The sequence below is a fragment of the Protopterus annectens genome, chromosome 1.part2 (assembly GCF_019279795.1).
Source record: "Protopterus annectens isolate FY-2018-M chromosome 1.part2, PAN1.0, whole genome shotgun sequence".
NCBI lineage: Eukaryota > Metazoa > Chordata > Ceratodontiformes > Protopteridae > Protopterus > Protopterus annectens.
The window spans coordinates 699,421,313-699,431,786 of record NC_056727.1 but is presented as its reverse complement, the minus strand read 5'-3'; the positions used below and the strand labels follow the sequence as shown (position 1 = coordinate 699,431,786).

At 38.9% G+C, this 10,474-nt stretch overlaps 1 protein-coding gene across 1 annotated transcript in view; it reads left to right on the top strand.

Annotated features, from left to right (window-relative positions):
• Positions 1–6,548, top strand: part of LOC122792405 — a 2,471,936-nt gene extending 2,465,388 nt beyond the window's left edge. Inside the window, exon 29 of the mRNA XM_044060193.1 lies at positions 5,166–6,548. Coding sequence (XP_043916128.1) covers positions 5,166–5,221 — 56 coding nt within the window. The 3' untranslated portion in view covers positions 5,222–6,548. The remainder of the gene's footprint in view (positions 1–5,165) is intronic.
• The last annotated feature ends 3,926 nt before the right edge of the window (positions 6,549–10,474 follow it).

Here is a 10,474-nt window from a genome sequence, read left to right as displayed (position 1 = left end):
ACCCTTTTTTTTTGGATTGCAGTTGTTGATAGTTCTGTCTATTTAAGCTAGTATTGTTCTTTTTCCAGGTCTTCCAGGCATTATCTCTGGCTTGTAGTAAGCCTTTTGTGGTCCTAGTCAGCCAAGGAGCATAGTCTACCTTGGTTCTAAGTTTTCTAATGGGGCTATTGTATTCAAAACATTCATAAAAGTACTATTGAATAGTTTAACTGCCTGGTCTAGTTCCAGAGTATGTAATGGCTGCCAATTACATTGTCGTAATATACTATTGAGAGTTTGTGGATTTACCTTGTGCTCGTTTCTAGTTTCCTTATACAGTATGGGTTTGGTTATGTTTAATTTTTTACTTAAGAAGGAAAGTGGGCAGTGATCGCTGAGTGAGTCTGGTAGACAGCCCGTGAGATAATTTTGACTAGGGAAATTTACTAAAGTCCAATCAAGAGTTGATTGTTTCTTGGATTTTTTATCCACTCTGGTAGGTTCTTGAATTAGTTGAGAGAAACCAAATAAGTTAATATGGTTTGTGGGATTGCTAGAGTTACAGGATTGCCAATCAAGATTTAGGTCTCCTAACAGAATGGTTTCTTGTGGCAGGTTGGTTGTAGCCCATTGTAAGATTTCTTCTATTGTTGCTGAGTTATTTCCTGGAGGAATAACTACAAAGGATGTTAATTCTCTTTTTATTGTTTAGTGATAGAACTGAGCCTAATGTTTCAGCATTTTGGAATTTGGGAAGTGGGGTTTGCAGAGGCTGGAGGTTGAGTGTGTTTTTAAATAGAATAGCAACTCCACCTCCCTTTTTAGCATTTCTGTCTAGTCTTAGGATGTTATAGCCTGATGGAAGAATTTCTTCGTTCTGGATGGAGGGTTTTAGCCAGGTTTCAGTAATAGTTAGTAAATCTGGGGAGTGTTGGGCTATGAATGTATGTAGGTCATGCAGTTTGTTTGTTATGCTTCTTGAGTTTAGGTTTATAATAAGTAGGTCTGATGTTTGTTTGTGTGAGATGATGTTGTTGTATGGACCTGGGTTGGGGTCTATGTCTCCTTAGATTAGTAAACATTTCTTGTAGATTAGTTTGAGTTTTAAAGCATGTGCTAGGTCTATATGTGTTTTAGGTTGTGCTTGTTTTTTGATATATTGAGTGGTAGGGGATTTATATATATACAATAATGAGCTGTCACTAAATAGTGTGGAGCAGATTGTGAAATATTTGTGTTTGTGTGTGAGTGGGTAAGAATGTGTTATGTGGAATGAGTTGTTTAATGGTATGCTAGTGGGTGTGGATGTGGTGAATGTTAGTGTGGTGAGGGTAAGAATTAGAGCTAGTGGTATAAATTTCATGGTTAGTGTTGCTACTAGAGATATATAGATAGGAAGTAAGATGGATAAGTTAGTGGCTGGGTGTCTATCTTTAGTTTGGCTACTGGGTATATATATCTGTACACACATAGATATAGGCTTAGTCATGGGAGCATCAGAAAAGAAAATAGGGAATGAAATATGATCTCAGCCATAGATCTTATGAAGAGGGTTCCCCTTGTAGAGTGACATGGTAAAAACGGTTTGCTATCACATGTTCGACAGTACAATGCTGGAATGTACAGATGTCCAAGCAAAATGTTTAGAAATCGGAACACTGAACTGAGCATTTCTCTGACGTCGAATGTCGAACGTGTCGACTACACTGAAATGCTCATATCTGCTCAACATTCTAGCCTTCTACACCCCCCCTACTTGTATATACAAACACTGAGATCGCACTACACTGAGGAAAGGGTACATTTCCTGATCTGCACTACATTGTCGAACCTTGCTATAGCGATTGTTCGCTATTGTAAGGTTCGACAATGCCGTCATCGCCCTTCGGTTCTTTCTGCTACTTGAATTTCACACATTGGTTGATCGCACACAGTGCGATCGCCAATGTGATATTAAATCGGTAAAAACATATATGCTCTTCACCATGTTTAGTCAAGTTTAGCAGTTTTGAGGAAGAGGATGACCCACTTATTAGAAATTGTAATATAAATTTTGACTTTTAAACTCCATACTTTTATGGGTATAACTTTTCTGAGACTCTGAAACTTGTTGCATAAAGGTAATTAACAATTTAAAGTTGGCACTTATGTTGCAGAGTGGTAAAGAAGTCTGTCGTCTTTTTGTTGAATTTATTCGGTTGTGATTTATAGTAAACTCTGTACATCATCAAAGGCCATAGCAGAGTTTAGCTGTTAAAGCTGTTTACTGCATGTGTGTTTGATGGTAGCTTTGGAAATGTAGTTCTGTCTTATTTTAAGGAAGTTTCTGGGAGAGCATTTAATTAAGTAATTGCCTGGGAATAGCTCAGTCTCTCCAGGTATTACATCTGTGCTGTTCAGTATTTGGAGGCAGCAACCTTTGTGTGTCAGTTCATGTATATATATATATATATTTTTTTTTAATTTTTCTGTGTTGGTTTTTGCCATCACCCCCCCCCCCCCGCCTTCTGACAGTCAAAGCTATCCCAACCATATTCAAGCCCTTTCACTCATCAGGGGTAGGATGTCCCCAGAACCAGAGAGACCAAAGCCATAGAGAGGCCATCATTCGGGAGGCATGAGAGTTGCTTTTGTCCTCTGGCCTCCTGGCTGTGAGGATAATTGAATGTCGTAACCGTGGCACCTGGAGCTGGGAAGACCTTGCAAATATCACCAAAGGGCTCTATCACGCCCTCCCCTTGTGAACACACATTCTTCTCCACTGACTAATGAGGACTATCACCATTTTATTTATTTGGCATTTGTTAACTGGGTTTGTCTGACTGGGCAAGATGCCCTTTTTCAGGAGACACCTGAGGAGAAAAGCTCCAGGTTATTGTAGCATAAACATACCTGATATTTTCATTTAAATAGCTACTCAGTTGAGGTTATTTATCCTTTTATAACTTAAGTGTATTGCCGTATGACATAACCTTCTACCAGAGTACTGTGGTAAAGACCATAACACTGCAGCAGTTTAGTTGCAGCATCAAAATGCCAAAACTCAAGGAGTGCGAATCATTCTGAACCAAGTTATTAAGTGTTGACACAGGTCATGCAGAAACACGTGGGTAACATTAATGTGCATGTCTGTTTCTTTTGACCTAGGGTAAACGGCCAGCTGAGTTCTCTGGAGACAGAGAAACAGACATGTGTTGTTCAAACTGTTCACTACTTTTTGTTCTAAGATGTTGCATTTTGGGGAAAGTTTGGAAAACTGGTTGTGTTTGACAGTGTTCTATGTTTGGTTTTCGAATTAAGCAATACTTGAACACTCCAGTCATCACACTACATCGATAGACTGGGATAGGAAGAGGATGTAGCTTGTTTCTTATCATTGTTTCTTCTCAGTCCATGACCCAGTGGAATATCAGTAACTACAGGACTTATTAGTAGAGTCATGTTGCTTATTAGATTAAAATGCAGAATGATGATGGAAGGCTTTTTCTTCCTACACTGTATTCCACTATTCCTTGAAGGGCATAAATTTCATTCTTCACTTTAGGGTCCGTTGCACTGTAAATCATTCTGAATTCTTCCCTTGAGAGATGCAGTGTGGTGTGTATCTTACATATGGATATAAATAATATTGTTAGGTTTTTGCACGTATATATAATTGTTTATGTATGTATATGTACTTTGTGTGTGTGTGTGTGTGTGTGTGTGTGTGTGTGTGTGTGTGTGTGTATATATATATATATCTATCTAAATATATATATATATATATATATATGTGTGTGTGTGTATTAAATGTACACGTAGATGTAGATATATATATTTATATATATCTCACACACACACACATTTACAGACGCACAAGTGTTTGTCATTTGTACTGTCTTAACTGAAGCTTGACCTGATCCTGTATGGAATTCATTGTTGTGATCAACACAGGGTCCAGGCAATACTAAAAAAAGTGGGTAGTTAGACCACAGGGGTTGAGTGGTTGATGTTGACTGTTAAATTTTGTCTGCTGTTCTGCTGTCCTGTGTATGTTTTCAGTTTCTGTGCAGAAGAAAAATCCAAGTCACTGTTGATGAAAACTGGACAATTAACTGTCAGCTTCATTGCTAACTGCTTTTTAACCATCCAAATATCAGCCAGATTACATTACTCACCTAACACTGCCAGTCCCATAGGAAGTCAGTAATGATTGCTTTAGTTTGTGCATTTTACCCAGCCTTCAGTCACACTTTTTGCTTGAAGGTATTCAAAGATCTTTGAGCACAGTGTTTTGCATTTCCATGCAGTACTAAGCCAGTAAGCTATGCTGCATGTTAGTTTTCAAAGAGCGTGAACTGCAGAGTTTATTTGATCTCTTTGTTTGCTGTTATAGTGATGTACATGCTTGGAAGTTAAGTTGCTGAAATATAATCCAGTATGTGGTATGACTTTGGTACATGCTTAAGATTTAAACATTTTCACCAATTCCTTTGCCCCAAGTGGTTCACTAAGTTAGTGGTATTACACAATGTCAGACTGAAATTCTTTGGAGAGCAAGCCTTAAATGAATTTGGTTTGGTCTTCTGGATCTCATTTCCTAAAACCATTGGAGAAGTTGGTAAGGTGGAAGATGTTAACCAGACCTGAATATTGCTTGCAATTACGTCTGTTTTAGTTTAAATACCGCTTTTATTTCACATGTGTACTTTAACTTAGCTTGAGACTCTACCACTGTAAACAAATTGGCTGCCCCATTATCAGAGATATGGTACATTCTTTCAGATCACACTTGTCTGGATAGAGGTAAGACCCAGCCAGTGTGTTGAATTGAATTTCTGATGTTACTATTGGCTAGCTCTGAATACAGGTAGTTTTTCTGAAGTTGCAGCTTACATCAAAAGTAGAAACTGGATGAGGAGATAAAGATTCTAAACGCAGATTCGATGGAAAATGTAGGTAAAAATGGAAATACCTCCTAAGAAAAATATGTACCTCTTTCCTGACACTTTATGCTGCATGTCAGGAGAGTTAACAGAAAAACCTGATTCTTGCTATAAAGTGTTGGTGCCTAAGAGTTGCATTTTTGGGGTATTTCCAGTTTCTTTCCTCCTTAAGGTGGGTAATACCTTAGACTTGAAGTTGCTCCTTGTTACAGCATTATGGAAATATGTAATTGTATTTTTTTGTACCTTTTTATTCCCCAGATTGGAAGGACTTGGCAAACAATTGTCCAGGACCCCGTGCTGAATTACACAAGTGACTTCGCCATTTGGGGAATGATAGCATCAAATCGGCCTTTCATTGGAAACCACTTCATAAGCTTAGCATTTCAGATCCTACAGAACAGATGGGTTAACCGACAAATGATAAATGAAAAAAATCAGCAGAAGTTCATGTTGAATAAAGAAGGAGGAGGAAAAATTAAAACAGATCTAATTTATTTTAGAATCCCTTTTGTATTTTATTAGATTCATTCTTAGTATATTCTTCTAAGTTAACTTAGCTGGTTTTATGATATCAGATTTGTTTATTTGGAAAAAAGACTTTGCTTTACTTCTTACAGAATATGATAATTTATCTCCCATGGCAAAGTTTAGCTGTTGAATTTTATGAAGTATGTGCATATTCAGAAAATTTGTAGTTGAGTTCTTTAATCTAGATTTTATTCACATTTTGGCGACTGCATGTTTTTATGTTCATGTTGCAGGCATATATTTTGAAAATTGAGACATTTTTCATGAAAAAAAAGTAAAAAGATTGGAATGTTACCGTGTTGTAACAGTGTAATGAAACTGGCATCTTTTTTGGGCATTGCATCCATTTTCTCAAGTCATCTTGGCAGTATCACAGTTGAGTTGATCCTCAGTACTACAGATGCACTTTTGCAGACTGACCTGTTATGGCAGTTGTATTTTTTACCTAAGTCCTAGCTGCAGGATGTTTGAATGGGTTCAGAGAGCTAACCAAGGTTTCCTTAAACGGAACAAGTAATAGCTTGCCCTCCCCCTAGAGGGAGAGGGTTTCACTTGATCCTGTAGAGGACGCTTTGTGTTTAGATTATTGTAAAATAAGGCATGCTGGCATCCTATTGCCTATGACATTGTTGTACATCATGTTTCCATATTAAAGAAAAAAGTTTGTCAACCGCAATACTGCATACAAGACTAGAAAAACACCATTATCACAGATTCCTGTTGGTTTAAGTAATACATAATGGCAGTGTTCTAAATGCTGCTTTAAGTTTTATTTTAGTATTCCTGACAGTATGTAAACAGAGAAGACATAAAATCCTATATGCATAGGGGCCACAGACCTTTCTCGGCACCTCTGTTTTCTGAACTTGGGAATAATGTGATTTCAAAGTTGTGCAGGAATGAAAATGTGCATGTCAGTAAATTTTAGCAAAACAGTAACCCTTGAAAATTGTGTCCTTTCTAAATAAGTACAACATAAGCCTTTTTCTAGTGAGAGAGGCAGATGAATCTTAGATAGAAATGTACTATTTAAGTTGTCAGTTAATTTTGTATGTACATATTGCATTTTTTGTGTCCATTTATACACTTATAAATTGGTTCTGCTGCTTTGAATTCGATGTATTGTGTTGTCTGTGTTGCCCATGAAAAGAAAAGGTTGCTGACTTTAATTTTTAATTTTCATTTCAGAAGCTATCATAATTATTGCTACTGTACAGTATCTGCAACGCATGGTGGATATCAGGAGTAGTATCATTTGTTATTTGTCTTGAGTGCCTCCAGAAGACGAGAGAGATCAGCTAGTTGAAACTATCCTAAGATGCTGCCATATGTTTTTACAAACTAGAGAATGGTTTTTGTGTTTCTGTTTAGGGGGTTTTTGGTCCCGTGAATCTTTGATGCCATGTTCAATTAAAGTTCTCCAAACTCGTTTACTTAGCTGTGCTTCAAGGGTGCATTTTGGAAAATGGTTATATTTAAAGCTCCCATTCCTCCTCATTTATTTCTCACATGTTAGTCAAACCGTTCTTGATGGTGCATTTTTTACAAACCAGTGAAATACATGTCTGAATAGTTTTGGATTTCTTTAAAGTATGGTATCTTCTTTGTTCTGCCACTACTGCAGTAGAAATAAGGTATTGGTCATTAACAAGCATGGATCCTCTTTGTTGTATGGGAAGTGATTGTGATATGAACATCTGAGAGCATTACTAACATATCAGGTTTGCTATCATTGTGCTTCATCGAAAGGTTATTAGGTAGTGGCTGTTTTCAGGGGGAAACTGTCTTGTCAGTTTACCTGCTCAGAGTCCCAGAGTTTGTAAGTTGGGGTGAAAGAATCGAACACTGGGCTATAGAATGAAGCTCATTAGCAGCTTGTTGCCTTAACCATATACACTGTATAGTGTCTTAGGTAAAGATAAAGACAGAGTCATAAAAATACCAGAATTTGCAAGCAAAAATGAGAGAATTGTGGAGGAACAATACCTGGACAGTCCCAGTAGTAATAAGAGCAACAGGTCTTGTAAAAAATAATTTGCAGTCATAAATATGCTACCAATACATGTAACCTCTTATGTATTACAGGAGGAGGCAGTTCTGGACACAGTTGGTGCTGTGAAGAACCAACATCAAAGAGTGAAACAGTACTGATTTCATTAACTGTTTCCCTGACTTAGGAATAGGGTCTGTTCCCATCATGGTATTAGAAACCCAAATCACTTGGGAAAAATTAAACCCTGGGAAAAAATCTGCAGTTGCTTCCTTGTGGAGAAATGGGTAAGCAGCTTCTCCTGGATTGCCTGTTTCTTCAGCAATTCATTCTTGTTCAGGTATCAGAGAAGTCTTGCTACTTGTGTTCCAGAATTTCTAAATTATTGAAACAACAACAGAGGGTGACTACCTCACTGTAATTCATGCCCCTCCCTTCATGCTTCCTTGAACATCAAAGTAGAAGAAATAAAAAAAAAAAAAAAAAAACATATATACCACATATTCATATTTTACTGGATCATTATCTTATTCTGAGCATTCCAGGGATTAGACCATGATTGTGAATGAAACCATTGCTGTTTGAAGTTTCTTTTAAAATATGTAGATGCCATTTGTGAACTGCAGCACCACTGCACCTCATCTAGTAATGTATAAATGGAGCCCAAATTGGATGAGTTCTGCATCCCCGATCATTTAATTCATGACTCTTATTTCCTCTGCAGAATGGTCCTGCATACCCTGAGAGGGAAGCCCTTGGTTAAAATGTCTCCATAGTTTTTATGTCAGCTCTTCATCTCAATGAGAACTCCTCATACCTATAAAGTAAGGGGATGAATTTTCTCTTTGTTCTTTGGGTTAGAAGTAAGCTAGATTAGATTTCCTACTGTATTTTTTTTTTTTTTTTTTTGGAACAAAAATTAAATATCTCTGTATCTGATACCTTCTTTTCCATCCTTCTCAAATTTTGGGTATACCATATCTGACCAGATCCAACACTGACAGCATTCAGACCTTTGGATCCAAGGCTCAGGCTCCTGTACTATCCGTTATGCTCCACTTCCCTGACAAATTCTCTGATTTCATTTTCTGCTTATTTTAGCCAAATGTGGTCGCCAAGAGTTGGTGCAGTTTGCAAGAATTTTTGAGAAATGTCAGGTACAGAAAAGTAAATAATGTGGGAAGAAATAGCCAGGGAATTGTTATGGCTAGGCTTGTAGAGGCCCTAGGGCTGATAGCCTAGTACCAACCTATGAACCTATGTAAGTAAATTCTTTGCTTTTTTTCCAGCATCAGAGGGGTCCACAAGTTCCTCACACAATATAAGTTAAATTCCTAGAATAAACCAGGTAAGTATTTGTTGCTGTCATTTTCATTCATTCCTTAGCCGACAGGTCTCGAATGTGACTGCCACTTTTTCCAGATCATCTGGTCCAACTCTCAAATTCTACCCCTTACCCATAATGCCCCAATGTACCTCATAACTCATTTGCCACCATATAGCTTCAGATGCAAATCCTTTCTCTCTCGAGTTATCGGGTGTTTTCTCCTAAAAGTAAATCTCTGTTTACTTCTCAGTTTAGGTTATCCTTTGAGATGTTCTTCATCTCACATTGCTGCAGTCCTAACACTTGGGTAGTCCGCTGTCCCTCGGTCGGCCCGAATATCAGAGTATAAGGCTGACGTCGGTCAAGGCGCATTTGACTGACATCAGAACGTCAGGGTACAAATGCGCATGACCGACGTCATATCCTCAGTCTTTTTTGCCGCATGGTCCGATGCAGAAGCAGTGTTGCAAGTGCCGTTCGGCGTTCTGAAATTTTTCGAATTCGGAGTTTCAGACCGAAGTCAGAGTTGGTTAAGTACCCCGTTGGGGAATATTTTGTTTTTTCTTGCCTCAGTGGTTTACCGGATGTCAGAAAAAGTGAATAACTGTATTTCTTGTGGGAAACAGATACCGCATAGGGATTACCATAATTTGTGTATACCTTGTTTGGGACCTGAGCACGACGTTGTTGGGTGTCGCTTGTGCTAGGTTCAATAAACGCACTATAAAGCGGAGGTTGGATTGTGCCAGGTTGGTCTTTGGGAAGCGGTGCAATTACAATATGCCGCCGGATGCTCCGGCCGGCTTCCTCAAAGAAGCGCAAGGACAAGGCAGTTAAACCTAGGTTAGAGGAGTCGTCCAACCGGACGCCGGTTCTTTAGAGGCGCCAGTGGAACCGGTGGTTCCGACAGAGGCCTCTCTGGAGTCCCAGGGAGAAACTGTGTTTTACAGGATGTGGCCTCCCAGGAGGCAGGTCAGGCTGTAGGGGCTTCTCAGATAACTGTACTCCCTCCCTTCCTAAGGTGTCTAGGCCCTCTCTTTCTGCTTCCAAGGCTTCTCCTAGAGGCAGGTCTAGTTTTGCTTCTGTGGGTGTCACTCCTAGTTCTTCAGGTTCTGTGCCCAAGAAGCACATGCTTAAAATGGCAGAAGATTTAATTACTTTAATTAGAGGCTCTATGCCCTCCTGATAAGAGGCCTAGGATGGAACCTGTGTTGGGGGATTATGAGCAGGCTTCGATGTGTCTGAGTCTTCGGTTGAAGACTTGCAGGAGTATTCTCATTATTCTGATTCTGATGTGGATGATTCTACTCCTTCTGCTTCTCCTCCTGAGGATTTTTCTTTTTCAGAGACCCTTCACTCCATGAGAGAGCATTTTAAATGGGAAGGTCAGGATTTCTCGGATTCCAGGAAAAGGCTTAGGGAATTTTTGTTTTTACCCCAGCATAGGCCTTTAGCTATACCTCCTGTTCTGAATGTGGTGGAAGATGTGTTTGCAGAGGCTTCTCTTAATCCTGATTCTTTGCCTCCTGCTCCTGTTAAACCAGATAGGTATTACAGGGTGCCTGAAGCTCATAAGTATCTTTTAAGAGTCCTAGGGCAGACCCAGAAACTGTTAGCCAGGGGCCTAAGGGTGTTAAGGCTTCTGTTGTCAAGAATCCGGTTCCTGCAGATAAAGAGGCCAGGGCCTTGGATAGATGGGGAAAGAAAGTTTATACTTCTTCC